This window comes from Elgaria multicarinata, chromosome 13 (genome assembly GCF_023053635.1).
Source record: "Elgaria multicarinata webbii isolate HBS135686 ecotype San Diego chromosome 13, rElgMul1.1.pri, whole genome shotgun sequence".
NCBI classification, from domain to species: domain Eukaryota; kingdom Metazoa; phylum Chordata; class Lepidosauria; order Squamata; family Anguidae; genus Elgaria; species Elgaria multicarinata.
The window spans coordinates 23,998,538-24,015,818 of NC_086183.1; the positions used below are offsets into that span (position 1 = coordinate 23,998,538).

The window sequence follows — 17,281 nt, forward strand, 5'->3', positions numbered from 1 at the left end:
AGGGTTTGAACTAGGGGTCTCCCCCATTCTTGTCCAACACTTTAATCGCAGGAGCACACTGATTCTTCACTTGGAGAAGGTTGAAACTGGATGCCTTCGAATAGAGGACTGTCCTCTATTAGGCAGAATACACTTCCATCCTAGTGGAATTACCTGCAGTGGAAGCTGGTGGCTCTAGTTTCGGTGGGGCAGTGACTCCATTCCGGGGTTTAATCAGAAACAGCCAGAATTCTAAAGGAGTTATTCAAGGTGCTGAAACCAACTTTCAAATGGATGTAGCCCCTTGGATAGCACATGTAGAGTTCTGCCAAGTTTTGACTAAAGCCCAGAGATAAACTGCCCCACCAAAATTGGAGCCACCAGCCTCCGCTGATTACCTGGTAGTGTTGGCAGGTGGCAGTAGCAGAACTCTAAGCAGCCCAGGCTGGCTGGCTGGCTGACTGGCTCTAGCAGCCATTTAAATTTCCCACAATGCTGGTAAGAGCAGAAAGACGAGAAGAATTAGTCCTCCTTCAGACCTGCACCCCATCCCTCCGATCCTTTAACCACCAGCCATAATAAAAGGGACAGAGATAATCTCCCTTTATGCAATGGGATTAGGCAAAAGGAAGAGAGAGAGAGAGAGAGAGAGAGAGAATCCCATACAGCCCGTGGAGGCACCAGCAGGGAACATCTGGCCTCGCTGGGTTGGATTTAGCCATCTTTAGCTTTGTAAAAGCTGATTGCAAGGTGAAGAAATCGATGCAAGAAGGATTAATTCATGTCTTCATAATCTTCGAGCCATGGTGCCGTAAGGCAGGACTTTGGGGAAGGTGCCGCTCAACAGAATGGGCCAGTGGGTACCCGAACTCAGTAAAGCAGGCTTACCACATTTTGAAGTGAGCAAAGTAATACACATTACTAGCTAAAGAGCCTCACCCATGGAAGACCTTCAAGGGCACACTCTATGTTGTTCTGAAGACAATCACATTTTGCAGACCTTAGCATTAGGAGCCTCCTTGTTGCAGTAGCAGTGGCAGAAAGATCCTCCAGGAGGGTGCTGTGGGGGTGGATTGCGGAAGGCTGTGGATCCAGTGGATCTCTCCCATTCCCCCAACACACCCATACATCATCTCTTGGAGCTGGCATACTTATTTCCACTCTCATTGAGACCAAAGGGAGGGAAAACAAGAGGAAATAAAATAGCCAGGGTTACGCAAGAAAACAATGGGAAAAGGTTATTCCCCCCCCACACACACAACACACCTTCCATCCTGCTTTTGTGAACGCCGAAGAACTTGGCCCAGGTGACCAGTGGGCCTGGCTGTCCAGGTGCTAATGGTTGATGAGCAACAGTTCTTCTGATGCTTTAAACTGGAATTGGGCAGAGCAGCACTTCAAACAGAGGATGGCTTTCTGTAATAATAATAAAAGGGACACGTGGCCAAGGACGGCACTGCAATCCCTGATTCCAAGTTGATAGAAGCTCCTGCAGGGACCCGTATTCTCAACTGAAAGGAATGCTATTTGGGCTGCAACATTTATGAGAAAGGAAGCCCTTGCGCTCTGTGGGGATAACTTCTGAGTAAACATTGCACTGAAAGGCACACAACCCCATACTGGGAAACGCAAGATAGGTATTATTGTGCCACAAGGTCTCCTCCAATTTCATACCCAAACTAATCAATCCATCTCTGGCATGAATGTATTTGTCTTTATCAGTCCAAGGGAGAAATTCCAGATTGGCAGCCAAGATAAAATGAGAGAGAGAGAGAGCATTGTGGCATTCTAAAGACTCACAGTTTTACAGTGCAATTGTATACATTGTTCATTTTCAGTCTTATACATCAACAAATTTATTCCAGCATAAATTTGCTAATTTAGTCTAATATCATTAAATAATAATTCTAATAATATAATAATTTAAATGTGTTCTTCCATAAATTCTGGTATAAACGATGCCAGAAGGAATGTGTTAGCCTTTAAGTTGCCCAAGACTCTTCACTACTTTGGATGCAACAGATCAACCCAGCTACTCTACTGGAAAATCCTATACATGTCTACTCAGAAGGAATTCCCTTTTAGTTCGATGGGTTTACTAATAGCTGTATAACGAACAAGTAGCAACGGTAAGAACAGACCACGGAACAACGGACTGGTTTAAGATTGGGAAAGGAGTACGGCAGGGTTGTATACTCTCACCTTACCTATTCAACTTGTATGCAGAACACATCATGCGACGTGCTGGGCTTGACGAATCCAAGGCTGGAGTTAAAATCGCAGGAAGAACCATTAACAATCTCAGATATGCAGATGACACCACTTTGATGGCTGAAAGCGAGGAGGAGCTGAGGAGCCTTATGACAATGGTGAAAGAAGAAAGTGGAAAAGCTGGGTTGCAGTTAAACCTCAAAAAAACCAAGATTATGGCAACCAGCTTGATTGATAACTGGCAAATAGAGGGAGAAAACGTGGAGGCAGTGACAGACTTTGTATTTCTGGGCGCAAAGATTACTGCAGACGCTGACTGCAGCCAGGAAATCAGAAGACGTTTACTTCTTGGGAGGAGAGCAATGACAAATCTTGATAAAATAGTTAAGAGCAGAGACACCACACTGACAACAAAGGTCCGCATAGTTAAAGCAATGGTATTCCCCATAGTAACCTATGGCTGCGAGAGCTGGACCATAAGGAAAGCTGAGCGAAGGAAGATAGATGCTTTTGAACTGTGGTGTTGGAGGAAAATTCTGAGAGTGCCTTGGACTGCAAGAAGATCCAACCAGTCCATACTCCAGGAAATAAAGCCAGACTGCTCACTTGAGGGAATGGTATTAAAGGCAAAACTGAAGTACTTTGGCCACATAATGAGAAGACAGGATACCCTGGAGAAGAGGCTGATGCTAGGGAAAGTGGAAGGCAAAAGGAAGAGGGGCTGACCAAGGGCAAGGTGGATGGATGATATTCTGGAGGTGACAGACTTGACCTTGGGGGAGCTAGGGGTGGCGACAGCCGGCAGAAAGCTCTGGCGTGGGCTGGTCCATGAAGTCACGAAGAGTCGGAAGCGACTGAATGAATAAACAACAAAAAACGGGTACAGAACTGCAACCTTATTGGGTCACAAGATTTAATGGAAAGGAGCCTGTTTCACCAAAAGATTACAATGTTATCCTCAGCTGACGGATACATATATGGATGTAGGGCATATGCCTATAACATACAAGAAGAGTGCAACCTCAGAGGCAGTAAGGCCTGTATACACTAGTTCTTGGGGAACATGGGTGAGAGGGTGCTGTTGCACTCATGACCCTGCTTGAGTGCAGCAGCTTTTTGGCCATTGTGTGAGCAGAATGCTGCACTAGATGGGTCTTTGGTCTGATCCAGCAGGCCTCTTCTTATGTTCTTAAGAAGTATTTATGTATTTATTTATTTAGAATATTTATATACCGCTCCCCATTGAAAAATTCCGGAGCAGTGAAGAAGTACAAATCCGTGGCATTTTTTATGCAAAGCTCATCTGTATAAAAAGATCAGCACAACAGAGATGCCATTTGCAAAAGCAGTAATTGATGAAAACACAACTCCCAGCTTTGCTGTGTCAATTGAACACCTGCAGTCCAAGGAAGACTACAAGTCCCACCATGCAACGCTGGGCTCCGTTTCGTTTCCTCCCCCTTCGTTCTGATGTCCATTCACAGCAGTTCCCAGAATGCACCGCTCTGAATCCACGCCTCCTCTCTTCCCCCTGCTTTTCTTGCTCAAGAGGCTTCCTGCGTGCCTCGGGCAACGTTATTTAAATGAAGGACTACTACTCCCGTCATGCGGCGGCCTCGCTCGCGCGGAGCACTCTGGGAATTGTATTGCGGCGCTTCCCATAAGCCCGATGGAAGGGGAGCGAGAGCGACCAAGAACAGAACTACAACCCCCATAGTCGAGCGAGGACGTTTGGAGAAGGGCAGCGTCGCTGGACGCATGCGCAGATGCAGAAGACTTCGCCCGTGTCCTGTAAGTACCAGCAACGAATGGGGGCAGTGGGAGATAGAGTGAGGGTTGCGGGTGTCGCGTTTTAGGGGGTGCTTAGAGATGAGGGGGGCATTTAGAGGGATGCTGGCATTTAAAACTGTATTTTCTTATTAAGCGTACTTGGTGCTTGCACAGTAATTTGAGCACAGGCTTGGTTCCCTGCCCCAAGGTGTTTACAATCCACGCTAGGAAAGGGGCAACTTGTGGCCCTTTAGATCTTTTGAACTACAACTCCCAGCATCCCTCACCATTGGCTGTACTGGATAGGGTTGATGGGAGTTGTAGGCAAATAAAAATTAAAAACTGGAGGGCCACAAGTTGGCTGCTCCTAATCTAAATGGGGGAGGCCAGCTGTGATATCCCATACTGGTCTACTCAGAAGTAAACCCTTTTTGCGTTTAGTGGGCTGTTGCAGCCAAGGGTGGAAGAAAGGGGAATAAACTCCAGCCCTGGTCAGGCTAGGATGTGTGAAAGAGTCTGTACTCCTGGCTTCTTGCTCTGCTTTTTGCTCTTTACTCTCTCGCTTCTCTCTTTTCCAAAGCAACATCCTAGCTGTGCCAGGTGGGAAGAAAGCCCCCCACCCACGAAGCTGCCTGGTCCTGAGCCTCGATCCGTCAGGCTGGCGCTGAGATGACCCTCTTCCACTTTGGGAATTGCTTTGCCCTGGCCTATTTCCCCTATTTCATCACCTACAAGTGCAGCGGCTTGTAAGTTGGTGTTATTGTTGGGGGAAAGCGTGTGTGATGGGTGGGTGGATGGTTTTGAAGGTGGGATCACATGCAGAGGTTCTGACCAGACTGAGAAAGGCTTGCTCTCTTCCTCCTTAAGGCAGTTTTTTGAACAATGCATTATAGTGGTAACATTTAAAAAAGGAAGTGTAACTAATATCAAGCTAAAATGGGGACAAGGTGAAGACCACCTACCTCACCTGAGTTGGCTTGATGTGAGCCACGGTGGGAGGACAAAATAAATGGTTTTCAAGACACACACACCCTCCAGTGTTGAGTCACACTCACCCAACCAGGCTGATCTGGTAGTTCCACCTCTGGCGTTGCTGGGTCCTGACATGAAAGCGATGCCTACACCTTTTAAATTAAGGTATTAGTTAAATTCTTGCATTGCAAACTTTGGCTCACACAGGAGCTTCCGCACCTGTCAGTAAGAGCTTTTATGACGTGACAAAATGAACAGCAGATCATATGCAATTCTGAGGGTTGGAGAGAGCAAATTGAGACTTCCGTAGTCAACTTAACAGTTTTCAGGTTAGAGTGTTGGTCTGGGAGTCAAGAGATCTGGGTTCTAGTCAGGAGGGCCATAGGCTCCCCACCCCTGAGATAAGGGGATCGTAATATAACTCTTTATAAAAGGAGCTAGTGGACGTTCTCCGTAGTAAGCAGGGTGGATTTGATTTAAATCATGATTTAAATCACTACTCAGAAAGACTCGATTTAATCATGTGACACCCCCCCCCCAAAAGTGCATTGAATTTTTTTAAACTTAGCACGTAAGGGGTTGATTCTGTGTATATAGATTTGCAAAGGAACAATGGGACTGTGATCTCTGCAGACACAAATTCACAGTTTTGAGAACTGTAAAACCAAGCGTCTGTGATAATATCTTCTAGATTGAAAAAAGTGCCCATTAATCTTACAAGAAACCTCTGGAAAAGCATGACATTGTGAATGGATTAATGGAATTCATTTACCAAAAAGTTTAAACATTGCATGAATATACAGCCTCATGCTACATAATTAAAAACTAATCCTTATTTCATGATGAATAACCTTTGGACTATCATGTATCTTAAATAGAACACTATCTTTAGATAGATTTATCCTCAAAAAGCATTTTATTTTAAAAAAATCTGATTTAAATAAATAAAAAACACACACATTGATTTTTATCCACCCTGGTAGTAAGGATTCCCTTGACAATAGCCCTCATTTTTCTTTCTGCCTCTTTTAGATCAGAATATAATGCCTTCTGGAGATGTGTCCAGGCTGGAGCCACCTACCTCTTCGTTCAGCTCTGCAAGGTATTGGCTTACTTCTTTGCTGCCCTTGAATCTTAGGGAGGAATGAAGTAGCCAGTGAGAATCTGGGTCTTGAAAGTGCGAGGTCCATTGCTCTAGAACAGTGGTTCCCATACTTTTTCTGGTAACCGCCCCTTTGGTTCCACAAACTCATGCCCAGTGCCCCCTGCACGCAGCCCCTTTAAATGGGAAGCACCCGCCGCAGGCTTGCCGAGGGAGAGAGGGAAAAGAGAGCGAACGCCTCTGTTTTGCAGCCGGCGTGGCGGGGCACACCAAGCAGGGTATATCTCTTCATTAGCGTTTTGGTGCTTTTGAAACATTTCAATTCACCGTTAAAAGGACTCTTCCTAAATGGTATTTATACATGTGTGGATTCTTCCCCTATATGGCTTGGGACGAAACTACTTTCTCCCATAAAAATGTCCCTGGGTTTTAAGACCTTCTGGAGAGGCGCTTCTCGGAAAAGACCACCTCGAGCGCCCCCCTGCTGCCCCGTTGCCTCTTAACGCCCCCCTATGCAATCCCAACCCCCCCCCAAGGGGGCGGTACCGCCCACTTTGGGAACCACTGCTCTAGAAGCTCTGAAGCTGAACCCATAAAGTTGGCAATTATGAGTAATTAATGAACAGCTTTGGATTTTTTATTTGAGAAGGTCTTTCGTCTGTTAGTAGGTCTATTGGGTTGGGTGGTGTGTTTTATTTATTATTTTTTAATTCTGTAATTGTTACATTTTTATTGCATTTTAATGTATTGTATTGTATTTATTTATTACATTTTTAATACCGCCCAATAGCTGAAGCGCTCTGGGCGGTTCACAAAAATTAAAACCGCAATAAAACAACCAACAGGTTAAAAACAGAAATCCAAAATACAGTATAAAAAGCACAACCAGGATAAAACCACGCAGCAAAATTGATGTAAGATTAAAATACAGAGTTAGAACAGTAAAATTTAAATTTAAGTTAAAATTAATGTTAAAGTACTGAGAGAATAAAAAGGTCTTCAGCTGGCGACGAAGAGAGTACAGCGTAGGCGCCAGGCGGACCTCTCTGGGGAGCTCATTCCACAGCCGGGGTGCCACAGCAGAGAAAGCCCTCCTCCTAGTAGCCACCTGCCTCATTTCCTTTGGCAGGGGCTCACGGAGAAGGACCCCTGTAGATGATCTTAAGGTCCAGGCAGGTACATATGGGAGGAGGCGTTCCTTCAAATGACCTGGCCCCAAACCATTTAGGGCTTTAAATGTCAATACCAGCACTTTGAATCGGGCCCGGACCTGGACTGGCAGCCAATGAAGTTGTAACAGGACTGGCGTAATGTGATCTCTCTGGCCAGTCCCTGTTAGTAACCGTGCTGCCCTGTTTTGTACCAGCTGAAGCTTCCGGACCGTTTTCAAAGGCAGCCCCACGTATAACGCATTGCAGTAATCCAAACGAGAGGTTATCAGAGCATGGATAATTGTAGCTAGACTATCTCTGTCCAGATAAGGGCCTAGTTGGTATAGCAACCTAAGCTGATAAAATTTTTAATTGTGCCTGGAAGCCGCCTTGAGTGCCATATTTATTTATTTTTGGGTAAAAAGCTGAGGTATGAATAAAATACATAAAACAAAGTAATAACATTTTTATGATATTCAGGCCTTTTCTACACCATTGTTTTTTGGAGGGATTGCCCCGGGATCATCCCTGTGTGTCCAAATGGCGCACAGGGGATCCCGGGATCAGGGAGGGATGATCCCTCTATTTCCAGTTTTACATGCAGTCCCTGGATGATCCCGAGGACCACAGGTGGTGTGGGCGCCCGTCCCGGCTTCTTCCCTCTTTCTCGCGAGTAGCAGGGGTCATCAGAGGGAAGGAGATGGGACGGGGTGGGGGGAGGGAGGGAGTCCAGGGCCCTTGTGGGTGGGTTGAGGAGTGGGGTCAGGGCTTTTTTCCCCTTACCTTTTAATTTTCACTGGAGCACAAGTGCGTTCCAGCTCTGGCCCTTTAAAAAAAAAAAGGTAGCTGCGACAGGTGCGGTGCCCGTCACGTGGCCCGTTTAGACTGAGGGTGACGATCCTGGAAGAAGGTAAGTCCGGGATCACCCCCTCTCCCTCCCTCTACACCTGTAGGTGTGACGATCCCAGAAGAAGGTAAGTCCGGGATCACCCCCTCTCCCTCCCTCTACACCTGTAGGTGTGACGATCCCGGAAGAGGTAAGTCCGGGATCACCCCCTCTCCCTCCCTCTACACCTGTAGGTGTGACGATCCCGGAAGAAGGTACGTCCGGGATCACCCCCTCTCCCTCCCTCTACACCTGTAGGTGTAGAAAGGGCCTCAGTGGCATTTTTCGAAATGCAAAATTGTGCTGCCTTTTTTGCTCTCCCCGAGATAGATGCTGATCTGTCGTTCTCTCTGTCTTATAGATGCTGTTTTTAGCTACGTTCTTTCCGACTTGGGAGGGTGGCGCAGGTGCTTATGACTTCGTTGGAGTAAGTTGAGTTCTGGAATCTACAGCCAGCATTTCATGAATTTTCACGTGATCATGGGTTGGAGCCCGCTGCATATGAGCCGAGGCAAAGGAGATCGGGGCTTTTAAATTTATTTTACTGGTTTCAGTATATTTGCATCCTGTTTTGCTATATAAAATTCTCAAAGCAGCTAATGGTCTCAGCCTCCCTAAGTCATTGGTTCCATTGTCGTACTGCTCTAACTGTCAGGGAGTTTTTCCTGATGTCCAGCCGGAATCTGGCTTCCTGTATCATGAGCCCTTTCGTCTGTGTCCTGCACTCTGGGAGGATCGAGGAGAGATCCTGGCCTTCCTCTGTGTGACAACCTTTCAAGTATTTGAAGAGTGCTCTCATGTCTCCCCTCAACCTTCTCTTCTCCAGGCTAAACATGCCCAGTTATTTCAATCTCTAATCACAGAGCTTTGTTTCCAGACCCCTGATCATCCTCGTTGTCCTCTTCTGAACCCCCTCCAGCTTGTCTGCATCCTTCTTGAAAATCTTGGTTCTTCATTGGTTCCATTGTCGTACTGCTCTAACTGTCAGGGAGTTTTTCCTGATGTCTAGCCGGAATCTGGCTTCCTGTATCGTGAGCCCTTTCGTCTGTGTCCTGCACTCTGGGAGGATCGAGAAGAGATCCTGGCCCTCCTCTGTGTGACAACCTTTTAAGTATTTGAAGAGTGCTATCATGTCTCCCCTCCATCTTCTCTTCTCCAGGCTAAACCTGCTCAGTTCTTTCAGTCTCTCTTCATAGGGCTTTGTTTCCAGACCCCTGATCATCCTCGTTGCCCTCCTCTGAACCCCCTCCAGCTTGTCTGCATCCTTCTTGAAAATCTTGGTTCTTCTTACCTTATAATTCCCGTTCTTTGGTTGCAAAATATTCAGAGTTTATGTGCATGGTGTATATGCTATCATGCCAGACGATGATGATTATAACATACATACATACAATATATAAAATCTGTACTCGTATACTTACTAGTGGTAGTTGGACTACTTGTAAGTATTGTGGTACAACTACTGGGAGTAGGTACCACTGCTTGCAGTTGATGTTTTGAGACAAGGCTAAATATTTGGAAGCCTCCATGCTGGCCTGGGAGTGTGGGGGGAAATGGAAGCAGCCAAGGAAGCCAGCGGGCTTGCCTGTCTGAACGCTTTCTTTTCCGATTTAAATGTTTTATTATTATTATTTCACAACACAAACAAACAAGCAGATACTACCAAAAAAAAACCCATACAAAATTCAAATGGACTTCCGATTTTCTCTACAGCAAAAATATGTAACTATATTTTCTCTTACTCTATAATTACAAAAAAAAGAAAGAAAAGGTGCCCCTCTTTCTATTATCTTAAAGTTTTCTTCTTATTCGTTGAATCCACAGATAAAGAAAACATTTTTTTCTAGTCCCCGCAAAAAGTCTATAAGAGGTTTCTGTTCGGTTATAAACGTAGATGTTGACTGTCTGGACACTTTCTCTTGCGGCAGGAATTCATGAAAGCCACCGTGGACCTGGCAGACTTGGTGGGCTTGCATCTGGTGATGTCCCGGAATGCGGGGAAAGGGGAATACAAGATCATGGTGGCAGCCATGGGATGGGCCACCGCAGAGCTCATTATGTCCCGGTGAGTCAGGTTCCTAGAAAAAAAAACGGGTGGGGGTGGGCGACTGTCGAGAGGTAGCTGAGGTGGGATGTGGGCGGAACTCCGTTGGAGCGGTTTGTTCTGGTGCTTAATAACAATAATAATAATAATTTATTTCTTACCCGCCTCTCCGATTGGATCGAGGTGGGGAAACAACATCAAGCATAAAATACTGATTAAAAACATGGTATACACTGTTTAAAAGGATCCTAAAAACATACTAAAAATATCCTAAAATTCCACTGGATAGGCCTGCCGGAAGAGATCAGTCTTGATAGCTTTCTTGAATGCTAAAAGAATGTCAAGCTGACGAGTCTCCTCCGGCAGGCCATTCCACAGTCTTGGAGCAGCAGAAGAGAAAGTCCTCTGGGTAATGGTTGTCAACCTAGTCTTTGCTGGCTGAAGTAGATTCTTCCCAGAGGACCTATGTGTTTGGGGCAGATTGTACGGGAGAAAGCGATCCCACAGGTAGCCTGGACCCAAACCACATAGGGCTTTAAAGGTGATTTATTAATTACATTTCTATACCATCCAATAGCCGAAGCTCTCTGGGCGGTTCACAAAAATTAAAACCATTCAAAGTATAAAACAACAGTATAAAACCATACTATAAAATACAATATAAAAGCTCAACCAGATAAAAACAGCAGCAATGCAAAATTACAAATTTCAAACACCAAGTTAAAATTTATTTATAGACTGTTAAAATGCTGGGAGAATGAAAAGGTCTTCGCCTGGCGTCTAAAAGCATATAATGTAGGTGCCAGGCGAACCTCCTTAGGGAGCTCATTCCACAGCTGGGGTGCCGCAGCAGAGAAGGCCCTCCTCCTGGTAGCCACCTGCCTCACTTCTTTTGGATCACCATCACTCGTTTATCAGCACGGGGAGGTTGTGAGTAGGATCCAGGATTTTATCAACAAGATCACATATCTTGAAAATGCACACTTTTAAGTTTAAATTTGAATTTGGGGAGGCCTTCATGGCTGATAGACACAGGGAGTCCCATGCCTGGAGAAGGGATTCTTGGATTCTGTGTTCTTTTAGTGGTGGTGGGAGTCATCTATTTTAAATATCCCTTTGTGTGTGTATGGGTATGAGCTATGCCTGACAGCTCCCCTGTTTCCAACAGCTGCATCCCACTGTGGGTGGGAGCTCGTGGCATTGAGTTTGACTGGAAATACATCCAGATGAGTATTGACTCTAACATCAGTCTGGTAAGTGCTAGTTCTGCCCCTGCTTGCTGTGAGCTTTCCTAAAGCAGTGCCCCAGCTGGTGGGGAAGAAACACTGAGGGCTGTAAACTTGCAATAGTGTTTTATGGCTTTTTATTGTTTGATTTATTATTACATTTACATCCTGATTCTTTGTCCACTTGCAAGGGACCTAAGGCGGGCGGCGTGGTCCCCCTCCTCTCCATATTAACCTCACAACAACCCTGTGAGGTAGGTTAGGCTGAGGGTCGGTCACTGGCCCAAAGTCACCCGGTGGGTTTCCATGGCCGAGTGGGGACTTGAACCCGGATCTCCCAGGTCCCGTTCCAATGCTCTAACCGCTACACCACACTGGCTCTCATTGTTTTATACCCACCCCCAGAGCAGTGTTGCAGCTAATGTGTGTGTGTGGGGGGGAACCAGAGAGGAGTGGAAATGGAATAGAGTTTCCTGAAAAAAGGATATGGCTGGCTGACTGGCACCTAGAGCAGTAATACTGCAACTGCAACATTTTGTTGCAGGTCCCATTTGCTTTGCACACTGGATGTCCCGTGGGTACCTGCATCATTCCACTCTGTTTGCCTCCTCCCCTTCCTCCTTCTCTTTGCCTCCCTCCAGGTCCACTACATTGCTACGGCAGCCCTGGTGTGGATGTTCACACGCTATGATTTACCCAAACACTACCGACTGCCCCTCACTTTCCTCCTGGGAGTCAGCGTCTACAAGGCTTTCTTCATGGAGTGAGTAACTGGTTGCTCTTTGGTGGAGGTGGGATTGGGAGGCAGGCTGTAGCTTTCTTCAGTTGGAGGTAGTTGCCCATTAAGATGTGGAAAGCATTGGGACTAATTTGACTAGTACAGTGGGTTCATGTTGCTTTCTGGGTAATCTCAGGGCTCCTTGGAAGCTTATGAGAGGCTCACCTGAGGAACACAAACATGGCTTACACAGAGGGTCTGCTTGCACAACAACTAACCCACACTCAGTAGTTGAAGTGTGGGTTAGTGTGTTGTCTGAATGCAGCAGGTTTTCCACTCTGGCTTGAATGACCCAACAACAAACCATGGGTTCTCAAGGTGGCTTGGTCAAGAAAAATAAGCCACAGTGCATGGTTAACAAGCCAATATCTTGGGTTCAGACACCATGCTAACCTGGGATATTCAATAAATAACCCATGGTTCAAAACAAGCGCCATTCAACCACTGAATGTTGGCTAGCGTGTTGTGTGAATGGCCCTTGAGTCAGGTCATTGGCCTCTTGATCCAGAGGTGTTGCTAGGGCCAGACCACGAGCACAGGTCCAGGACCCCGCAACCCTGAGGGTCCTCTAGTTGCTACGACGACAGTTGCCTAGGTCTTTTGAAAGAACGTGCTACACAAGAGGTCGGGCACTGCAGCATGAAGCCATCGTCCTTCCGCCCAACATCTATATTTCCCCAGAGGGGCCTTCCCTCGGTCCAAAGGCGCTCTAGGGAAACAAGACATTGAAGAACTGCAACTTTGCTCTGCAGCTCGCCAAACCCTTCGTGAGTGGGGCATGGGGTGGAGGAGAAGGTGCCGCCTGCTTTGCTGCTGCATGGTAAAGGGCGGAATGCAAGTTGCAGGGCGCGAGCACGGGTGCGGGAGAAGAGTTAGTGAAAGAGAGAGAGAGAGAGAGAGAATGAACATGGAAGGGTTGGGGTTGGAAAATGAGAAGATCAGGCAAGTGGGAGGGAGCTGGAAAGAGTGATGAAGAAAGAGTGATCATGCAAGGGGGTTGGAAAGAATTTAGGATAGAACGAGAGTGAGAGAGCGCAAGGGTGGGGGAAAAGAGACAAGAGAGGAAGAATACACCCGGGGAGGTTGGAAAGAGTGACCCTGGAGAGAAACCGAGGAGTGGGGGAGGTGGAGCACTGAGGAGAGTGTGTTTCCTTGGGGGAAAGCAAATGGAGTGGAGTCTCCTGGGAAAGGGCATGGCTGGCTGGTACCCTCACCAGGAGCATTCCACACTTCAGCATCGTGCCACCAGTCGCACTCGGACATGCTCCCCTACGCTATTGCCTTGTGTGTGTGCCAAAGGTCCCAGGTTCAAATCCCTCGTTGAAAGCATCCCGGGTTGCTGACCCAGAAAGCCATCTGACCTTGGGGACCCTTTTTACAGGTGTGGTGGTTGTAGCAGCACCTGTCACCACCACCTCCTCTTCTCCTGCACGGCCTCCGCCCTTACTAACCCCTCCGTCGCTTTGTCTTTCCAGATCTTTCGTCCACGTCTTTCTCCTGGGCAGCTGGACGGCACTCCTGGTCAAAGCCGTGATTACCGGCCTCCTTTCCCTCAGCTCCCTGACACTCTTTGTCGCTCTGGTGCATAGTAACTGAAGCGCGCCCCGTCCTCTTTCCGCCAGGGGGAGCCCTTGCCTGCGCTTCCTGCTAAGGCCCTTCTGCCAAGGCAGCGCACGCGGCCTGATCCTGTCTGCCGTGGCGTCGGGTTTGACGTGGCCTCTGCTCTCAAGGAACGGGAACAACAATAACAACAATAAAAAAGTTTGAATTTTTTTTTTAATGGCTTGCAAATTGTAAGTTCCTTTTGGCCGTTACAGGGACATTTCCGTTGCGGAGGGGCGTGAAACTGCGCCTTGATTTTTCTCCTTGATCACAGCAGGTTAGTGCTGTTTCTTGCCAGGAGGCAACCCACTGACCACGTGGTAGGGAGTACAACAGTGTGGACACCACGTAGCAGTGGGGAGCAGCCGCGTTCGATGCACCTCATAACAATCCCCTACCGGGGTGCCTTCCGATCTGCCTTCCCATTTGCGACAAAAATCTTCACACGCACCCAACGAAGCTGCCTTTTGTTCCAAAAGTATGAATATATATATTTTTTTAGTGGTTTATGATGATACTGGGAACTGCTGTTCCAGATGTGCTCTGCTGTTTGTTCCTGCTCTACCTAAATTTATTTATTTATACACAAATCTCTAAATGTAGACCTTGTGGGCAGAGTGAAGGGTGTTTTTTGGTTTGTTTTGACAAATATCAGCAAAAATGCAGTTGCCGAAGAGATTAGGGCTAAGGTTTCAGTTGTAAAAAGGCAGGTTCTTTGGCGGGTTGGAGAGAATTAAGGAAGATCTGCGGTGTGTCTCCAGGGAATGGGCTCTCAAAAGCGTGTGCGTCTCTACGTGTGCGGCCATGTGACCCTTTAACAACTCGCCGTAGGTGTTCAGAAATCCCATGTGGCCGAGTGACTAGGTTGGTGTAGGGACGAATGGCTTCATTCCACTTACACCAGCCTGCTTGGTTTGTGTGCCAGACACAGAGGTAAGGAAGTCTCTAATTCTACAGCTAGCATAAAAATGCGGTGGGTTGGTGGACAGCAGAGAGAATGAAATGATTTGGGGCTCTCCAATGACCTGCTTGGTGGAACTCTTTATTATTATTGTTGCATTTATATCCCACCTTTTTCTCCTCCGAGGAACCTCCTCCTCTCCATTTTATCCTCACAACAACAACCCTGTGAGGTAGATTGTGCTAAGAGTCTGTGACTGGCCCAAAGTCACCCAGTGGGTTTCCGTGGCTGAGTGGGGACTAGAACCTCGATCTCCTGGCTCCCGGTCCAACCCCTTAGCCACTACACCACACACTTTGTCTCCCTGCGTTACACAAAGGGCTCCACGCAGCAACTAGGGGTGAGGATGTTCTCGTAGAATCAGGAAGCCAGCCTTAGGGCTCCTTTGCCCTCACTCGCTGTGTTGCCCCATAGGGCTTCTCCCGCCCCCACTGTGGGTCAGTTGGGCCTCTTATGCGTCTAAACGTGTTCACTCTTTCACCCATTTATTTGGCGCCTTTCTGCCAAGGAGTCCAAGATGGCTTACCATTTTAAAACATGAAAACAAAGGAATATTAGGGGGCGGGATCTCTCTCAGGCTGAAGGAAGGCCTGTTCAAGAGCTGATGGCCCCAGGCTTCCTGGCATCTTTCCCCACTCACCAGCCACAAGCTCCCATTTTAGCCACTACACCACACTGGCTTATGTTTTCATGCTGGCCGTGGGAGGGAGTTTGGAAATGAAGGCTAGTAGCCTCTAAGCAGCCTAGTAACCTTTGTGGGATTACTTACAAGGGGTGCATGTGTTAAACGTCTATACCAGCTAGTACATCGGGGAGCAGTGCATCAAGCATCCTTAGGTGGATGCAGTATTTGATTCCTGCCCTGCCAGCTGATTTTGCAGTTCTGTATGCCACTATGACCGTACTCAGTGTGGATTCAGGCAGGTGTGTTATGAAACCGCAGTGACTACTGGGAAGCTAATTGGAGGGACTATGGCTGAGATGTGCTATGTGCCGAAGGTGGGAAGGAAAGCAGTTGCCACAAACTGTTAGGCATGTGCCGTGACCCTGGATTCTTTCCTTAAGGCCTGTTCGTGCATGCTTGCAAATCAGACCACAAACACAATTAGGTAAGAAAAAGAACCAAAAACTGAGTTACTATCTATGCCTAGCAATTAGACTGCATTTTGAATTGCACAATAAGAGGGGGGGGGGGGAGAAATAAAACTTCTGTAAAGCTTCATCCCTGTTCGCTTTGAATCGACCGTGACTCGCCAAAGGTGACCAGCGGCTTGGCTAGTTACTAAACCATTTTCGTTCCGTTCTAGACTGCTTAAAAACGAATAAAAATGCTAGGCAAGGCAGTTGAAAGCGTACACCACAGCAAAGTTGAATTTCGGGTCCTGTAGTCAATGATGCCGATTTGAATGCATTTGCTTATTTTATATAATTTTATTTCTGCTCCTCACAGGGAGGGACAGGGCTCTGGTGGGCGCTTGCTCAAACTTGCTCATCCCCCTGTCCTCCCCTCCACCTTGTTTAGATTTGTTTGGTGTTCACATGCCTTCAAGGTTTATCTTTGCAGCCTTTAGGGCTAGAACCATTAAAAAAAAGGGCGCTATTTTTTTTTATAATGCAGAATTCATTTCTGATCTCGGCATCTAAACCGGCCCGTTCCCTTTCCTTCTGCCTTTGTACAACAGCAGCCTCAAATAGTCTTTTTTGATGGAGGGCTAGTTATTTGCCCCAAAGTAGCTGGAGTGGGCCCAGTGGGGGATGAAGCTTTTGTCTGGAGAGGTGTGGAAACTACAGCAGGCTTGGTTCAGCGATACAGTTGATGGAAAGGAATCCTTGATGCCTTCTCACTGGTTCCTCGCATCCCCAGGGAGCAATGTAGACAGCACAAGCAGGGGTGGGGTGGGGGGAAGCACTGTCCCAAAATCTCCATCTTTAGTAGTAAAGTTCTTTGTCCCACCAACCTGGAGGAAAGGAGAATGGATGGGGTGAGGTCATAGCCAAGGAGGGTGTCAAAGGACTGATGCAGTCTCTCAGAGGGTGTGGATGAGAGACCAGTTATCCTGCACTGGTTCAGAGGAGGCACTTGGCTTTTCTAGACCCACTGGCCCGGCTCCCTTTAGCTGTGGGCTGTCCATGAGCTGTTCAGAAATTGGATCATCCCAGAGTGCAGGACATGGACTAAGGGGCTCAAGTGACAGGTAGCTAGATTCCGGCTGGACATCAGGAAAAACATCCTGACTGTTAGAGCAGTTTGATAATGGAACCAGTTACCTAGGGAGGTTGTGGGCTCTCCCACACTAGAGGCCTTCAAGAGGCCGCTGGACAGCCATCTGTCAGGTGTGCTTTAGGTGTGGATTCCTGCATTGAGCTGGGGGTTGGACTAGATGGCCTTAAAGGCCCCTTCGAATGCTACTATAATTCCTCCCATGCTTCTCAACCTCCATTTAGAAGCAGTTAGGGTTGGGAATGAAAAGGAAAAATGGGCTGGATAAGTAGAACAGTGGTTCCCAAACACAGGTGGTTTTGGATCACAGCTCCCATCAGACCCAGCCAGCATGGCCACTGGTCAGAGATGATGGGAGTTGGGGTCCAGCAACACCTA

General features: G+C 47.2%; 2 protein-coding genes across 2 annotated transcripts in view; one reads left to right on the forward strand and one right to left on the reverse strand.

Annotated features, from left to right (window-relative positions):
- The first annotated feature begins 3,890 nt into the window (after positions 1–3,890).
- On the forward strand, positions 3,891–13,897 carry TMEM147 (transmembrane protein 147). The gene is made up of 8 exons (XM_063139887.1): positions 3,891–3,981; positions 4,541–4,706; positions 5,965–6,034; positions 8,433–8,498; positions 10,000–10,136; positions 11,284–11,368; positions 11,983–12,104; positions 13,595–13,897. Exons 2-8 carry the CDS (start codon positions 4,630–4,632, stop codon positions 13,713–13,715), a joined length of 678 nt encoding a protein of 225 aa, XP_062995957.1. The 5' UTR covers positions 3,891–3,981; positions 4,541–4,629; the 3' UTR covers positions 13,716–13,897.
- A 2,292-nt stretch (positions 13,898–16,189) lies between these two features.
- ATP4A (ATPase H+/K+ transporting subunit alpha) overlaps positions 16,190–17,281 on the reverse strand; it is a 33,509-nt gene continuing 32,417 nt past the window's right edge. Inside the window, exon 23 of the mRNA XM_063140500.1 lies at positions 16,190–16,640. Coding sequence (XP_062996570.1) covers positions 16,612–16,640 — 29 coding nt within the window. The 3' untranslated portion in view covers positions 16,190–16,611. The remainder of the gene's footprint in view (positions 16,641–17,281) is intronic.